Source organism: Polyodon spathula, chromosome 15 (genome assembly GCF_017654505.1).
Source record: "Polyodon spathula isolate WHYD16114869_AA chromosome 15, ASM1765450v1, whole genome shotgun sequence".
In the NCBI taxonomy this organism is placed as follows: Eukaryota; Metazoa; Chordata; class Actinopteri; order Acipenseriformes; family Polyodontidae; genus Polyodon; species Polyodon spathula.
In genome coordinates, this window is record NC_054548.1 from 35,045,163 (window position 1) to 35,063,063 (window position 17,901).

Sequence of the window (17,901 nt, forward strand, 5' to 3'; positions counted from 1 at the left end):
GTGGAGAAATGTGATATGGTCAGATGAATCATCCTTCACCATGCTCTCAACAAATGGACGAGTGCACGTGTGGTGCCAGCCTAAAGAACTCTGCAGCCCTGAGTGCTTGGTTCCAACAAAGAAGGGTTCTGATGGTTCTGAAATATTGTGGGGCTCATTTTCCTGGCATAGTTTGGGTGCACTCATACCCTTAGAAGGCAAGGTCAATGCTAATTGCTACTTAATGGTACAGAGTGATCATCTTCACCCCATGTTACAGCATTTCTTTCCTGCTGGGGGGGAGGTGTCTTCCAGGACAATGACAATGCCCCCATCCACTGACACTGATGTTATCCATATGTCATGGTCTTCTCAGTCAACAGATCAGAACCCAATCGAGCAATTCTGCAACGACGACTGTGACAGCTTTTTTCACCTCCGTCAACCAGGCGTAAGTTGATTGACTTTCCAATGGAAAAATGGTGCCGCATCCCTCCTGTAGAATTCCAGAGTAGACTCTATGCCACGGCGCACACAGGCCATACTGGCCGTACGTGGTGGCCCAACGCCCTATTAAGTGACTTTACATTGGTGTTTCCATTTTTTTTGTCCACTACCTGTGTATGTAACTAGGCAGCCTCACGAGACGATCGCTTCTCAAGTATACTGTAGTAAAATAGGATTCTGCAGCCTTGAGTGAACATAATTGTGATCATATAACATGTTGTTTACCCACGAGGACTTGTTTTGATGTATTGTCCTCAGTGATTGAGTACCATTGATATCTGTATACTGTGTTTAAACTGCTGATGCGCAGATGCACTTTTGCTAATTGTAATGTGACGTGGCTGAGGGCAGTGTAAATAAACGATCAGGCTGGAGTCTTGATTTACAGCTTAAAACCAGTGTTGATTATATTTTTGTTACAGAGCCGTTGGGAAACAACCGGCAATAATACAAACAAACTAAATAAACCGGAAGATCAACACAGCCACTCTTGTTCCCCTAAGTCCAGATTAGGTTACGCGTGCAACACTAACTACCAAATAGTGATCTCTACACACAAATGAAGTTGCAATGGCAGGGATTGTTAAAACTAAATCTGCATTGTCTCCTTTGTTTTTACCTGAAAGGCATATTTATTTATTTTTTAACTGTAACTACTGTACGGCATCCTATATTTTGTAATTCACAAAGGTAAAGTAAGGCCTTTCTTCTGGGATATTTTTCAACTTTATTAGTGTTACATATAATTACTTTGATAGCATTTTGCAAATGTACAAATATTAAAATACATGTCTGAATCCTGAACAGATATCTGAACATGAAAATACCGTGTTCATTCCAGCAGTATAATAAATATATGTTACATGGGTAGAGTCAGTGTTCTAGAAAGTACAGTATCTAATATGTCTTATGATACGTATTACTATAATATGCAGAACACTGTCAATCTCCACTCCGGATCCAGGCCTCGGAGCCAAAGTATGGCAAAGCTTAGGTTTGAGGACCAAGTCAGTGTTTCTTTGCCATCCTCAAAAAATGTTTCTAATACTCATCTTCCCAGTCGTAGCACAGCCCCTAGCACATACCCTTATTGTACACTATACCATCTTGACATGCTAGGAATTGTTTAGGAGCAGAGAACCTATGTCCACAATGTAATAAATGCATTTTATTTGGGTACAATACCACAAGTTTTAAATGCCTTGTTTTTATCTTCTGCCAATTCACAGCAAAGATTTGATGCATTTGTTTGGTTTCATTCTTCCGTAGATTTATGACCCAGGGTATGTGAATGAATAAAAAATATCAAAACAGTCATTATGTTGACATTTTCAGTAATAGACCTACATACAGTACAGCACCGGAGGCAGCAATGGTAAGTCATGAGTTTGTTGTAAAGGTTGCTCAGTACAGTTTAACCTCAGCAAACACTGGCTTCTATTTTTTGTCATATGCTTAAGCAAATGAACAATGCTGTAAAACTTGTCCTGTATGTCCATTTCATTCTTTAAAAAAGCAGTAAGATGTTATGCCATCTCTATTTAAATTATACATTTCCAAAGAGGACAAATAAACTGACTTATGGTAAAAAAAAAAAAGTATGCCCTGTGTTTCAGAGATCTATATATTTAAAATCTTCAGGTGATTAGGTGTGAAAGAAAAAGCAGTTAATTGAAGCCAGTTATTTGCCAATTGAGTTAATTGCCAAGTGATTATTTGGTTGCACATGCCACACCTTATTTTATTGTTTCTAATTTAAGGATGTTTTGGTCAATTAACCAATTTGCTGAAATCAAACCACATGGGGTTATAGTGAGAAGGAATCTGGATCTTTTTGTAAGACTGTTGTTTCTTTGACGATTTATTTCAATTTTATTTTGTAAATAATGAAGTTATTTGAGTCAGAACAACACATCTGCTATGGTGAGGGTGCTTAGTAGTAATGGCATTACATTAAAATAAATGTTTGTTATGAAGTAGTTTTGTGTGATTTTGGAAGGAAAAAGTACAGTCAAAGTGCATATGAAGATTTACAACTAAAGATAAGTTGAATTAAACTGCAGTAAGCTAATGTGCATAGTTTGCAAAGTGCAATTTTAGGCTTTAGTTAACTGATAGTGGTTGTTATCCTATACTGGAGGAAACATCCAATTGTTCCTGTTGTACATGTGATGTAAGCACCCTGCCTTTTCCTCTGATAAGCAGTGGGACTGCAGTTGGTCTTCTCAAAATACTTCTAACAATTTCATGAAATTGTTTTTCAGCAGGACATTTTGAAGCTGGTAAGAACAGTACAGTTTTTGAAAGTTTGCCTCATCTCATATTTGATTCTGAAGTATTGTTCTAAGCAGTTGTAATGTGCCTCCTTATTTAAAATTATTATAAAGTTTGTTAGAAGAGAGCCAAGAATATGTAGCAAAACTGTGTTGTCTTGTCTTAGTTTTAGCTTCAGATTTGTAAGGTTCAGTTCAAGTATGCTACACAAAGGCTTCAAAGTGCACAGTAAATAGTTTTAATTAAAGATGAGGCTCTGAATAGAAATGATTGTCTCTACTTGGAATGTTTTTCTGAAGAATTCCTATCACTTTGGTGCAGGTTTGAGCTTGCTCTCTCCACCCTTTAAGCATTTAGTGCAGCTGTACAAATGTTCACTGTCCTTTGGAGGGATGGAAAAGGTATAGTGGTAGTCTTATTTTAAATATAAAATGAATGTCTGAAATGCTGATAATGTTACATATACATTGTTTAATGGTGATTTGAATTTATTTGGTATTTTTTGGTTTAAAAAGTTTAACTTTTAAACAACTTTTAATCTATATGTGAAACAATAGTAACAAAAAAAGCAAAATCTACAAAAATGTCAGTTAATGTTCTTTATTTGTATAATAAATATATAATGTATGTATTATAGTACTTAAATGTGTAGTACCTTGTACAGTAGTGAGGCAGTTTTTTCTTAATAGGTTAAACTTTGCAAAGTTGGTGCCTAAAGTTATTGGAACAAAGAAAAGAGGATATGATGAATGTATTAACTAATCAAAATTGTTGACATTATGTAAAATGTATTCCTATGTAAATTATGGTATTTAAATATAGCTTTTTAGAATTGTATTTGTATTCACAAGGGATATATATATATATATATATATCAAAATACTTTCCATACAAAAACTTTCTAGCAATATTGTGGTTGATCCAGAAAAGCTAATCCCAGCCGTTCAACATGGTTAACATACCTTTCTCAAAGGAACGTACGTGTGTGTGTGAAAATAAATCCTAGTTGTATTTTTTTGATGACGTGGCAACTGAGTTTGTTTGTTTCAAGTGTAATATTTAATGATGAAATGTAGTTGTATTGCCTGTGATATGTCTATTCCCCCAAAAAATCTGGCTTCAGGCTGTTAAAACTGTTATAGTTTTAAATGTTTTTTTTTAACTATCATAGAGGATGAATATAACATTTCTTTCATTTAGAATGTAACAGTTAATAAATAAATAATAAAACAGTTTAAAGCTGTTGAGCTCATCTCTTATGCAAGCTTAGGTTGCAATGCCTGCATTACATTTAATATTCTGCTGTGGTTTGTGCTTGTCCAATCGCCTGAAGTGTAGCCCAAGATAACAGCAAGTGACACTCCATTGTTACAACTGCCTCCCCCTTCCTGTTTCTTTCATGTCACAATGCGGCTGCTGGATGTGATTATTCCTTGTTTACATTGGGACACATATGCTGTCCTAGAAAAGTTTAAAGTTCTGAGGAAATGCTTCCATCTGTGACTTAAGCGATATGAAGAAGTCTGTGTTTTGTACTTCTGTTGATCCGGAGATCTGTTGTCTGTGCTGTTGGTCTGTTATGATCATGTCTGTTCTCAGGAAAGGCAAACAGAGAGCGAGTTCTCAGAATGTGAAACGGTCCTCTGAATCTTTTTATGAGATGCTTCACCTGGTGAGCCTTTTCCTTTTTTTTTCTGTTTCTAGACAGTATGATATGTACACAAGAAAATGCCAATAATGTTACAAAGGAAGCTAGTCTAAAGTCTACATTTTCAAAAGCAGTCTTGCCGCAGTGCTTCACAAGGTTTTATGCCCTTTTTAGCTGACTTCTAGCTCATATTTCAGAAAGGAGTATTTGATAGTTTACTGAGCTTAAGATCTTAAGTCAAATGAATGTGTTTTTACATAATCCTCCAGCTGTTCTTGATAGTTGACCTTGGATTTTGCATCAGTATTAGGACCTCCTTTCAGATAACAGAAGAAAATATGCTGTTGCATGTGGTGTGTGAGTTTGTCGAGCGGCTGTCATTTGTTGTTGTTTTCTATTGTTAAGCACCATTGAAACTTTATAAAGATCGACATTAAATAAGTCTTGTTTTTTAGAGGAGCCCATCCCTAAGTTCAGACATGTTATATGTAGTGGACTGACTGTATTTTAGGGTCTGAGTTCTACTGCTTAGGGCCTGTTAGGGTTGGATAAATTGCAACGTGTGTTTGAAAGACACATTTGAGGTTTGGCAGATGCTTAGTCAGGTGACAAGTTCACTTGCCTGACCCTTATGGTTTTCCCTATAGTAGATGTTTTAGGGTCAGATTATCTTAGAATTTGAATTGACAATTGCAAGATGAGCTTGTAACAGGTGGGTTTAAGTGTGTAGGTCATCACTGAATAAACATTGACACAGATACAGAGTATTCGGTGTTGACTCGCCGCACAGGTGCGCAGATTTAATAAATACAAGTGCAATGGTACCCCTAGTGTCACACTTAATAAAGAAACCAAAACAAAGCTATAAATAAGCTTGCAACACAAATGGTGAGCGCTAGTTCCACTAAAAGGAAGGTCCCACTCTAGGAACCTGCTGCTTTATGCAATCTCTCTATACACTGTTTGAGATCAACCTCTTTATCTAACCTACTTCTGGCCTTCTCATGGTGACTCCTGCCTCTTGGCACGGAATCAGTTGGGCAGTGCCTTCATGAGAACAGTCTTGCAGTTGCTTCCATAAAGGCACACGTTCACCCAAGAACTAGCGACATGATCTCGCTGTCACAGAGCTCTTTTGATACGAATGGAAATGGAAGTCCAGTCATGCATTCATGCTATATATCTTGAGGTTTAAGAGGATTATCCCTGTGTACTTAAAACAAAACAAAACAAAACCAAAAAAACACATTTAAAATGACACAGGCTGCAAGTCTTAAGAATTCTTCCATCCAGCTTTTATTGTCATTGTAGTCAGAAGCAAAAGTTACCCACCCTGACTCCAAATTTGCAGTTGCCTATTTTGATGAAGATGTAGAGTGTTTGAGATAAAAGATGTTAATATTTTTGATAATTTAATTTACAAAAATGTTCGTCTTATGTGTTTTTTAGATTTTTGTGTTTTTTTGTCCTTGAGAAAGATACTGACCTTGGTTATTCCCCACCCACAACATTGCTTTTCTGAAAATTCACTTATAGTCTAATGCATTATTGTTTATCAGAAGTGGATTTAAAAACCTACAGGAGTAACAAAAGTCATTGCAGAACCAATTTTAAAGTCTGATGCTGAACGGTCTTCACATGGCTAAATTTGTTATCTGGGTGTTTTTATAAAAGGCACAGAGCAACCAGGGAAAAACAAAGAACAATCACTTAATTGTAAATCTGTGCTTTGCTGACCTAATTTAAAGATCTTTTTATAGCATCTTGCACAATGAAAACATGTCGCAATCCTCGCTCTTTCTATATGAACAAAAACATAGAGAAAGTTTAGATAGATGCCGTGGTAGCAACAAACCTTTAGCAAATTAGTTTAATTATCAGAGCAGAGTATTACTGAAATATATATTTACATCAAGTGGCTTTCAGTGACTGTCAAGTTTAGCCTTCAAAAGATTAAAATGAGCCTCTGCTGCATAAAACTTGTTACCAAGGTAACGGCATCCATAGATGGAAATTCACGTGAAAAAAATCTGTTGATTTGGGACGAGTCTGCCAGAAGAATCAGTGCACCACAGCAGGGAAAAGAAAGACTGTTCTTGGAAGAGCTGAAAATAGAACAAAGAGTGCAACTGATTTTATTCTTTAATCCTCACTAAGCAAGGTTTTATTCGTTTTAATTAAACAGTGAGTGAGGTGGTGATGGTAAGTATAGAAATCTACATACTGATTATATAAGTGATGACTGAACAATGCCTACCCTTAGTCAGGTTCAGTAGTTGTTTTGCTCTAGATAGATGTGCTGCAGGGAGAAAAGCTTAAAGTTCTGATAACAATCCGGTACATTTTGAATTTTTTTTTCTTCTCCCCAGAGTACCGAGCAGGTTGCAGCTTTCTGTCGTAGTCTTCATGACATGAATCCCTCCGAGCTCTCTTCCCAGGCTCCAGACTCCTCTGGACCTCAACCTGCAATACTGCGGCAGCTGACCGATGCAGATAAACTGCGCAAAGTCATCTGCGAGCTGGTGGAAACTGAAAGAACCTATGTTAAAGTCAGTGTTTTATTTAGCTTTTACTGTTGTATGCTTATTGGATAAGGTTTATTGTAGATTATTTTACTGTTGTGTGCTTATTGGATAAGGTGTATTGTAGATAATTTATATGTCGTATTTATCACACATCACTGCAGTTTAGGTGCCACATTTTATATTTCTTTTTTTTTTCTTTTTGTGGCTATAATTGTTGTCTGGCAGTCCTGGACTGTGGAAAGGACTAACATTTATTGTAGTCTGATTCACCATAGGTAACCATCAATTTTATAACCACTGGACTCTTGGCTGGCACACCGTTTCAGTAGTTGAATATTCTGTAGTAGTAATTTTGTTTGCATCTTTGCAGTGAGAATTTTTACTATTTTATAAGGCTTCATATGAATTACAGGTCATTTTATTAACATTGAAATACAATATTACCTGCCAAACAGACCTTTTTTGCCCCACGACAGTCTTGCCCAATGTTGCTGTCAATTGATAGTTGGCAATATTCTCAGTTAGGAAGCCTGGCTTTAACATTGGGGCCTGATGACCATTGTAAATTGCTATAGGATGTACAATGTGAATAATAGTGTGCATTGGAGATTTAAACATGGTTTTGATTTGTAAAAACATTGAGTCCGGATGTTATAAAGGATTTTTTTTCTTCTTTCAGGATTTAAAATGTCTTATTGACAGGTATTTAACACCTTTACAGAAAGAAACCTTTCTTACTCAAGACGAGGTATGTTGATGTAAATATTGTGTAAATAAAAATGTTGTTGAAATGGCAAGTGTTTTAGTATTTTGTCTTCAGTGTAGTGTTGATGTTCAAGTGAGGTCTGTACATTAAGAAGACCCCGTTTTTAACACGTCATATAAATGACTGATGTTGGTTGTCCCTAATTGCTCTTCATGTAGTCTATTTAATGTTTTACTCGTTTTATACAATTGTTGGTTTGTTAGAACAAGTACATATGAAATCAAAAGCAGGGGGTTGAATACACCTGTATTTGAAAAGGTTTATACAACCTAATTTCTAACTTTTGACCACTTTACTACATGGTTTATCTATGTACTGTACAATATTAGTTGTGGAAACTTATTTTTCCTGTAAATAGTATTTGTATTGCACTGCAGTCATTTTAACTTGCTGCATGTGTCTCTGTCATAGCTTGATGTGCTTTTTGGAAACCTGGCAGAAATGCTGGAGTTCCAAAATGAATTTCTTCAAACACTTGAAGATGGAACAAGGCTGGTGCCTGACTTGGAAAAACTTGAAGAAGTTGATCAGTTCAAGGTAAGGAAGCATGTTGGTGAACATTAGCCACTAATTATTGACAAAGACCAACATACGCAATTTCTGGTTATTTAACAAATTCTTTATACAAATTGAAAATAAAGCACTTAAGCAATTTTAAATATTTGTTTATGACACCTTTTACAGTGTATGTGTAAAAATGATCTTGGTAAGTGTAGGGTCCAATACTTTTGTCTGCAAATTACTGAACTAGTAAGAAGGGGATTAAGACTTTGACAAAGACTCCTTACACACAATCTTACAATTGCTTTTATAACATAATTCAAGACAACTTCAATATTCAAATGTAAATGTATAAGATAATATTGCAGATATCTTTGTACGTGTTCACTCCACATTGCAAGACAACATTTTCCAAATGCTACTGAAGTCAGTTTTAGTGCCAGATTTACAGTGGACTACTATGGTGTAATTGTGAAGATTTGTATTCTATTCAACATTATGTACAACAGTCCTGTCTCTCAAATTTTGTTTTCCATGCACCAAGTATTTCATTATCTACAGTCCTAAAATACCTATTAGTAATGTTCAAGGAATACACCCAGTAGTTGGTTAAATGCAAAATTTTATGAAATCCACAGTTGGATTTTCCAGTCACTTCAAACAAATTTCAATCTAATGTGATTTCATGCTTTAAACTTACTCTTATGCATGGTCTGTAAATGATTTTGAAATAGATGAAGTGCAGCTTTTGAGGTGCAGTTTCATTAATGGGCTAACTGAAATCCAGACCAGAAGAAACTGAAAGCTGGCTAGTCCTGATATTATTTGCACGTGTCCTGTCTGCAGAAGGTGCTGTTCTCCCTGGGTGGCTCTTTTCTGTACTACGCAGACCGCTTCAAGATCTACAGTGCGTTTTGTGCCAGCCATACAAAAGTTCCAAAGGTGTTGGTAAAAGGTAATTCGTTTTTTTATTTGTTTTTTTAAAGTAATTATTATCAAGATCCCATTATTCTAAAGTGTTTACCTCTACCTCCTAATAAATAAAGCTGGACAGAGACCAAATAGTGTACAAAAGTGAACCCCTTGTCACAAAACCAGTGAAAGCGAAGTCGCATGTAGACATGAATCAGAAAGACACAGATCATGAACTGAACTGTTCTCAAACAGAGAGCAAACTGGAGTCATATGCGTCTTGATTAAAATACATAAAAGCCAGAGATATAGCCACAAAATATTAAGGAATAGATAAATAAAATTGTTTAAGTTAAGTACTTGGCATTATATAGTGATTCCAAAGTCTTTGTGGGTGAGATTGCCAACAGAAGTGTTAACCCTTTCTCCTCATTTACTAAGAAAGGAAGTGACCTTGATGCTCTAAGAATCACTCTGGGTTCTGATGCTGACTAATAATAGCTGAACACCTTTAGTCTGCACATTGGGCTGGGGAAGTAGATTCATGCAGAAATTCAGATGCTTTTCAGAACTTATAAAAAATGGAACGTTTAAATGAAGACCAAAGCATTTTAAACAAATCAATCAGTAACATTTGAAGTTGGTTTCAATTTTTAGTAGATTGAGAACAAACAGTTTTAAACTGAGACTTGTCACTCCCAGTTAGGATTGTGTGCTGGTAGAAAATATTTTCTCCATATTATTCCGGTAGAGGAAGTAACCAAATTAACATAAATAAGAATGACACATAGGTAAATGGCAAACCTGCGTTTTGTAATTTTTTTTTAATCCTGTTGTAACCAGCAAAAGCCCAAATTTGATATGGTAATGAGACAAGATTTACTTTTTATGGTGCATATAGAAAAGTTGGGTCCTTTCCTATTCAAATTTCAAAAAATATATATTACTAACAGTTTTGCTTGTTAATCTTTATTTTTTTTTATTTAAGATTTGTAAATGTAAAATTGTAAACCATGTGTTTTAAAAACCATACTCTTGTATTGTCTTTGTGTATTAGCGAAAACTGACCCTGCTTTCAAGGCCTTCCTTGATGCTCAGAATCCCAAACAGCAGCACTCCTCCACTCTGGAATCCTACCTGATTAAACCTATCCAGCGGGTGCTTAAGTACCCTTTGCTGCTGAGGGAGCTATTTTCCTTAACAGACCCTGAAAGTGAAGAACATTATCATCTTGATGGTAAGAAATGAACATCTACTGGCAGATATCAACTTAATTTCCAGTGACTAGAGCTATGGCAAGTAATTCTCCAGCCAACAGCATGAAACTACTGTTCATAAAATGTAGGTAACTTGAAGCAATTCTCATGAAAACTGTATTAAGGTGAAATCATATTTAGATTTAATAATATTCTTTATTTTTATATAGCTCCTTAGTGGACCATCACAAAGCACTTTACAAGATAGGAGACTAGGGTGTGTGAACTATGCATCAGCTGCAGAGTCACTTACAACATCTCACCTGAAAGACAGCACAAGGAGGTTAAGTGACTTGCTCAGGGTCACAGAGTGAGTTAGTGGCTGAGCTGGGATTTGAATCGGGGACCTCCTGGTTACACGCCCGTTTATTTAACCACTGGACCCTCTTTTTGTTTCTTTAGTTGCAATGAAAGCCATGAACAAAGTAGCGAGCCACATTAATGAAATGCAAAAAATCCATGAAGAGTATGGTGCTGTATTTGACCAACTGATAGCCGAACAAATTGGAGAGAAAAAAGAGGCGAGTATCTGTTCAATATACATTTCTGTGTACATTGTATATTTTTATTTAATTGAAGTCCAAAAGAGTACATTTGTTTACAAAAAATAAGAAAGATTGACCACTGTTTGCTTAGTTAAATAACTCTGATTACATTGTGCAGGTTGCAGATCTGTCGATGGGAGACTTGCTGCTTCACACGACAGTTGTTTGGCTTAACCCCCCTGCCTCTTTTGGAAAATGGAAAAAAGACCCAGAGTTAGCAGCGTTTGGTATGTCAAGTTTTCAGGGCAAAATAGCTGAAATATTGAAACATACTTGGAGGAGTTCAAGAATAAAAGCTTTTTAAATGTGCATTCATTCAGGTTACTTTGAAAAAGATTAACACAACCCACAGCTTGTATATTACTGCAAGGTATCAAAGGCTTTTAAGCACTGTACACATATTTAGTAGTTACGTTTTAGACTTGATGTACACTGCAATTTAATGTTTTAAAACAACTTTCACTTAAATGTGTATTTTATATATTTATGAAAAGCAATGCATTCTTCAGATGTTATGTAAATATTTTTGTGTGTTAAAATATAGCAAGTAACTAATGTATTTGCTTATGCAAAAAAAAAAAAAGCTTTTTAAATGACAATGTTATTTTAATTTAAAGATGTATGACACTTAATGTGGACAAATACAGAACGCAGTCAGAATTATTTTTGTGATCTCGAGCTGCAGTGGTAAAGTTAGGTGATGGTGAAGCTAAAGCCATAATGGGCAAAGTACCATTTGCCACTGTTTATGCTGCCATTAAATATTCCAAGGAATATATAGCAATCTGCAGATTATAGCAATCTAGCTGTTGCCAGCGCTAAGTGGGTCTTGCCTTTGTAACATGAAGTGGTTCACAGTGACACCTAGTGGTAGTCAAATATACAATCATTTATTTTAATTATTTTGCAGTTATGTAAATAGTTGAACTTGTGATTTATATGATGTTAAATAATCAATGTGAACATAAACTACTGGTGCATAAACCTTGTTTTATTTATTTTTTCCTATTTCAGTTTTTAAAAATGCTGTTGTATTTGTTTACAAAGATTGCTCAAAGCAGAAGAAAAAAATGGCAAGTATTACATTCTTCATATGTATTTATATAATCTAGTAAAGCAGTATTCACATCTTACAGCCCTGAGCTTAATTATTACATTTAAAGAACCTATTACACCATTTATTTATACTTGCTGTAGATCATTTGATTTAAAAGAAAACCATGTATGTAGAATTGTAAATATTTCTGAAGCAAAACTGTCACTGTTTTATTTTAATTAAAGGGGGCGTCTCATAGAGCTTCAATCTCAGATGAGAGAGACCCATTTAGATTCCGCCACATGATTTCTACTGATGCGCTCCAAGTTCGTGCACTTGCCAGTTCAGGTAAACCACTTCAAACCTTTCCCACAGCCTGTACATGTTTGATGTTAAATGTTCACTGGACTGCAATTGATTGGGAGATCAGTTATAAATTATATTCCAACTTTTAGATATTTGGAGGCAGCCACACATTAATGTTCCACTGAATACTGCAGGAGTGCTTCAAGCCCCTTGCAATAAACCTGAGAATTCCCTGAACGTGCAGCAGCTTTTCAGATTTAGGTTGCTTTGTCTAGTACAGATGTGTTTTTACAGGCAGGGACCCACCACTAATGTTAGTGATTACTGTAGCCATGAGTTCTTCAGCAAGGTAGCTGCTTGGAGTGAAGCGGAGACAATTGGTCTGTCTTAAGAGAAAATAATGAATACCTAATGTGCTATTAATGTAGAAGTTCTTGTTTTTATTGCACATCAGATGCAGAGGGAGGTGCTGTGTGTGAAGTTGTGCATGTAAAATCTGAGTCTGAAGGAAGACCAGAAAGAACATTCCACCTGTGTTGCAGGTAAGCAGTAAACACACTTGTTTCAGATTCTACATACTAAACCAGTTGCACTGAACGTTTAATGCAGTTTTTACCAAATTGTATAAGGAAAATAAAATTAAAAAAAAAAACAATAAACGTACAGTTATACAAGATGTCCAACATGCTGAGTTTTTGAAACAGGAGCTATTTAGAATGAAAATGTAAACATATAGATCCTAACATCAAGTTTTTATTTTCTCTTTTTCTGGGTTTTCTGCAGCACTAGTTTTAGTTGCTAATGAATACAAATGTTTTCCTCAGTGTTCAATGAATACTGCCGTTTCCATATGTGAACTGGTTGCCCTCGGGCGTCGATATCCCATTTAGAAATGGTTCTTTCAGACCATTTACAAAGTTCCTCAGTATTGTTTCTATACAGAAACTGTTGATCTGTGGGTCCTGGGTTGTATTAGCGGTGGACAATGTCGCGTCATGGGTATTCCCAGTAGCCTAAATAATGAACACCAAAAACAAAAACATCTTTTACATACAATCAGCAGCTCTTTCAGGCAGCTTTATTTTTTAATCTGAGTGCAGGTTAAGTTACCACTAGGTCCTAATGCTAATTTATTACCGAAAATAAAGTTTAATTACATTTCTAGTGACCTACATGTAGATCATGTTGTTTGTTCAGTAACTTGCTCATAAAATGAATTCAAAGCCTATTGTTTGAGAAGAGGGCACATCGTCTGTGTTGTAATCAGTCTGCATCCAGTTGTTTTGATTCCTTCAAGTTGTCATTCAAATCAGATACTGGTTGCTGCTGTTATGGTTACTGTATTACTGCTGACTCACCAAACACTATTCTCTTTTTTTTTAATGCTTTATTTGCTAAACTATATTCAGATAAGATGTATATGACACTGCCTTTAGTCTACATGATTAGAAAGACATGCAGGGGGCGTGTCCTAGAATGGAGCAGAAAAAGATAAATTACAAACAGGAATATTTAGATATTTTCCAGTGGACTGATTTGGAACAGAGATTAAACATATTTTGAGGGAAAACATTCAAGGTCCTTTATTAGCAATTTAAGGACCCCATATTGAGTAATCAGGTTAAAGAAAATCTCAATTTTCTAATATGCATTGTGCAGCATTCTTAAAGTTGTGTTCATTTTTTTTTTCAGTTCTCCAGAGAGTAAGAAAGACTTTTTAAAGACAATCCATTCTGTTCTTCGGGATAAACAGCGAAGGCAGCTACTCAAAACCGAAAGTTTACCACCTAATCAGCAGTATGTGCCTTTTGGAGGGAAGCGGCTTTGTGCCCTGAAGGGAGCAAGACCTGTAATGAACAGAGCAGGTACAAAACATTTTTTTAATACAGCAATTGGTTTAGTCTCTAGAGTGGGTTGTTGGAATGTGAAAATGTCATAAAACAAAATATAGGCAGACAATGTCCAAATGACAGGAAGAGAAGCATGTATTCTAGTTAAACCCACTAGCAAAGCAGAAAGACCTGCCCTCTGGCAAAGCAGACTGGCAACATACAAAAACTAAATATAAAATGCAGGTTCTGAAAAACTACAAAAATAAGAACATTGAAAATCTTTGGCTTTGTATATAGATTATTGTACACAATTAAATGTTCCTGTAATTGTTTGTTTTTGTCCAGAGGATTTGCAAAGTTATGATAAGGTTTTTACTGAATATAAAGTGTTGATGGTCATCTTGTAATAGCTAGTGTCCTTCAGAAAGGTTGCTGGATCCCTCTCAATGGGTAAGACTGAAGTATGTAATGTTTAGCAATTAACTAAGCCTGCTTCTTTTAAAAATACATTCAGATAGAATACATATGCAGCATCCAAGTGAAAACAAGCATGTTTGAAACAAGAATAGCTACAGAAGTAACCACCAACTAGCTTCAGTTAACATGCCAAGCAATATGACAACATTTTATAGGTTGACCTAATTCTGAGGTTTTTTTTTTGTTTTTGTTTTTTTTATAAACACAAAACCTTTTTCTCTCAAGTTTCTGCGCCATCTAGGACTCTTGGGAAGAGAAAGCTAGTGAGGAACAGGTTTACCATTGATACAGACAGTGTGTTTGAGTGCAATCCTGCTACAGAGACTCAGCAACAACCCCAACCTCAGCAAGCTGCCATTAGCGCTGACACTGACCGCTGGGTGGAGGAGCAGTTTGATCTGGATCAATACGAGGATCAGGAGGATGTCAAGGAGACTGACATTCTGAGCGACGATGATGAGTACTGCGAATCAGTCAAGGGGCCTACTGTGGAGTATGACCTGCCAGCCCAGGTAAAAGCAGTCTCTCTCACGGACAATACAAAACCTGAGTGGGGGAATAATCATAAGACTGGGGATTCCCGTGCAATCAAAACGGCCCAGCTTAAGAAACAGTCTGCTGTATCTGGACTCAATTGCGCAATAGAAAACAATGCCGAAGAGGTGATCTGGGTGAGACGGGAAGATTTTGTACCTGTTCGAAACAGTGACATTTAAGGTTCTAAGTGAAACAATACATACTATTCTTATCAAGGCAAAATGTCAATTTCCCATACACCTGTGGTTGGGCGAAGTTTGCACATGGATTCAGGCAGCTATATTGCTCTGAGCACATTTTTGCCAAATGTAGGCTTAGAACTCAAGATGGTGGATATTTTAATAAATAAAGGCTTTTGGGGTTGTATTATACCAAGGGCTCTTATTTATCTGTTAATCAGGGGTTCTAATTAAATAATGAGGTGGGAAATGTTTGCAGCTGTATTGGCACAGTTAATGTACCTATATGCTGTACAACAGCTCTGCAGTAATAGGGGAGTTCTAACACAGTAAACAGTTTGTTTTATTTAATGTCATTCAAAAGTCACTTGGAATGCTTTCTTTACTAAATATATCTCGGTCTATTGTAAACCAAGAATGAGAATAAACTTTATTTCATTTTATTAAGTGTCATTTGAATCTGTAGAATACAAATTGTGGCTGCCGAGAGGTTAATTTGGGGTGCTGGGTGAGGTAATCGCAGATGAAATCATAGTATTTAAATAATGAAAGGATTGTGTTTTAAAGTCCTGTCCCTGAAGACACACAATGACACTGTATAAAAGGAATATGTTTCTAAATGTAAACATTTCTGAATTCACCTGTGATGTGTATATTTTGGTCAGACTATAGCTGTCAATTCCTTTTTTCAGTTTTATTTTAAGACTCCTTTGGTAAGTTTCACTGCTGCTATTGCTAGTAGTTTAATAGTATTTTTTGCTTTCTGCATTTAAACTTTTTTTGCTTAGTCCTCTTAGCCCATGTATAGGAAGTAAGTGTCCAAAAAGAGTAGAATATAGACAACTGTATTTCCACGAGATGTTGTTCATTGTTTAATTCAAGTCTGCTGATGCATGCTGCCATAGCTGTCTGTACATAATGTCATTCTGTAACGCACACATCAGAAGGGTTCTTTTAATATATTTCTTTTTTTATAAGCTGAAAGGTCTATTTTTATGTTTTTAGGAATATGGTTCTGAAAAGTTGTAAATGCTTGTCAAAACGTAATAAAAATGAGGGAAAGAAGCATGGTGATTTGCAATGTTGCTTTTTTAACAGACTGACATTTAATGTTGCGTTTTCTTTCAGGCTGCATTTCTTCCACTAGTGCAGCGATGACTTACAAAATTGACTTGAATCCATTCATCTCTTCAAAATGAGATGCTTTCCTTTCTTACAAAAACATGTTAGGGAAAGAATCCTGACATGACAGAAATTGATATTCTTTTATTAGCTGAAAATGTAGATGCTCCAACCTAATGAATCAAAAGCACAGCTTTCTGAGAAGTAAATGAAGCTTGAATAAAAGTTCAATTCCAACACAACATTAAAGAAGATAAACAAACCAGAATAAAAATACATTCCAGCAGCTGTACAGCTAACTGTTCCTGCAGACCTACTACTTTCACTCTGAATTGAACATGGTATGTGATGGGAAAACAAAACTACTGTTTTTAATTTTTTTAAGAAATTATGTATTCTTTTGTTATGCAAATAGAAAAAAAAACTTTGGTTTAAGATACTAATCAGTTGTAAATTGTAGATTTCTTCAGCAATAGTGATTTTACTGTATATTCACAGGATGTGACACCAGTGATTTTTAGATCCACTTTAGAGCCCCATAAGGGATTTACCATATTCCTTCAAATTTAAGACACTGCCCAAATTTCCCACCCTCAATTTGAGGAAAAAATAAAACCTCAAATAAATGTGCATTTACAAAGATACAACCTCAATTCCGCATATAGAGGCAGTTTGCGGCCATCTGCTGTTACACAGCATTAGTTATGTGCTGCTTCTCATTTCCAACTGTGATTGGAGGCAGTTTGCGCGTACACAGCCATTAGTTAGTGTGCGTCATCATTCACGAATGTCTGCAGGTCAGACTAACGGATCTTTTTTTTCTTCCACTTTGTGAACTGTGGTGTTGCTTGGCATGTTAAATATGGGGCTCTTCAGGAAGCTAATTTACATTGCTTTGAAAATGGCTGCCTGTATGTCATGGATGAGTTGATCGGGCAGTAACATTTTGGTTCATCTTTTCTCAGCAGTAAGTCGTGTTGCTGCTTGTATTCGGGCTGTGATGACAAATAAGACTCCTCATGCTACCTCATTCAGCTAATCAGTTATATTTCACCAATCAGGTAAATTTAGAAGTGTAAGTGTGTGTGTAAAATATAAGGTCGACAAGGGTAGAAAATCCGGAACCGGGTACCAGTTGTTGAAAACACCCGGATACCTGTTTTAACTGCATATTTAACACGTATATATGTGGCAAAGTGCCCTGCCCGCCTGTGTGTATTTTGTGTTATATGTTGTGTGTTAATGTTGGTGTATAGTCATTGGTACACGGGATATAAACGGGTCTGTAACACGAGTGTTTAAAATGTATATTTGCATTTAGGCACGAGGATTGCACAGCACTTCACGTGCAAGTAAAAAGTAATATGTGAGCACGGGGAATTGCACTTTATTAATTCACGTGCAGTTGTACCGCGACTCCAATTGAATAATTGATTAGCAGTTGAGTCTCGGTACAGCTGCATAAAAGCAGCATGTTTTCACTCACTTGGGGTTGTGTG

The 17,901-nt window shown here is 36.1% G+C and overlaps 1 protein-coding gene across 6 annotated transcripts in view; it reads left to right on the plus strand.

Annotated features, from left to right (window-relative positions):
* The window catches only part of LOC121327843 (T-lymphoma invasion and metastasis-inducing protein 1-like), a 108,874-nt gene extending 92,540 nt beyond the window's left edge, over window positions 1-16,334 (plus strand). For 2 of the 6 annotated variants that reach the window (XM_041272099.1, XM_041272098.1), the window contains exons 16-27: window positions 6,778-6,957; window positions 7,613-7,681; window positions 8,111-8,236; window positions 9,047-9,155; window positions 10,170-10,349; window positions 10,771-10,889; window positions 11,032-11,140; window positions 11,928-11,986; window positions 12,195-12,297; window positions 12,710-12,797; window positions 13,948-14,120; window positions 14,790-16,334. In XM_041272099.1, the coding sequence (XP_041128033.1) occupies window positions 6,778-6,957; window positions 7,613-7,681; window positions 8,111-8,236; window positions 9,047-9,155; window positions 10,170-10,349; window positions 10,771-10,889; window positions 11,032-11,140; window positions 11,928-11,986; window positions 12,195-12,297; window positions 12,710-12,797; window positions 13,948-14,120; window positions 14,790-15,280 (1,806 nt within the window). In that variant the 3' untranslated portion in view covers window positions 15,281-16,334. Of the gene's footprint in view, window positions 1-2,521; window positions 2,769-2,912; window positions 3,162-3,926; window positions 4,433-5,458; window positions 6,611-6,777; window positions 6,958-7,612; window positions 7,682-8,110; window positions 8,237-9,046; window positions 9,156-10,169; window positions 10,350-10,770; window positions 10,890-11,031; window positions 11,141-11,927; window positions 11,987-12,194; window positions 12,298-12,709; window positions 12,798-13,947; window positions 14,121-14,789 lie in introns of those variants that run through there. The other 4 variants (XM_041272104.1, XM_041272102.1, XM_041272101.1 and 1 more) reach the window with 4 other exon arrangements.
* Window positions 16,335-17,901: the final 1,567 nt, after the last annotated feature.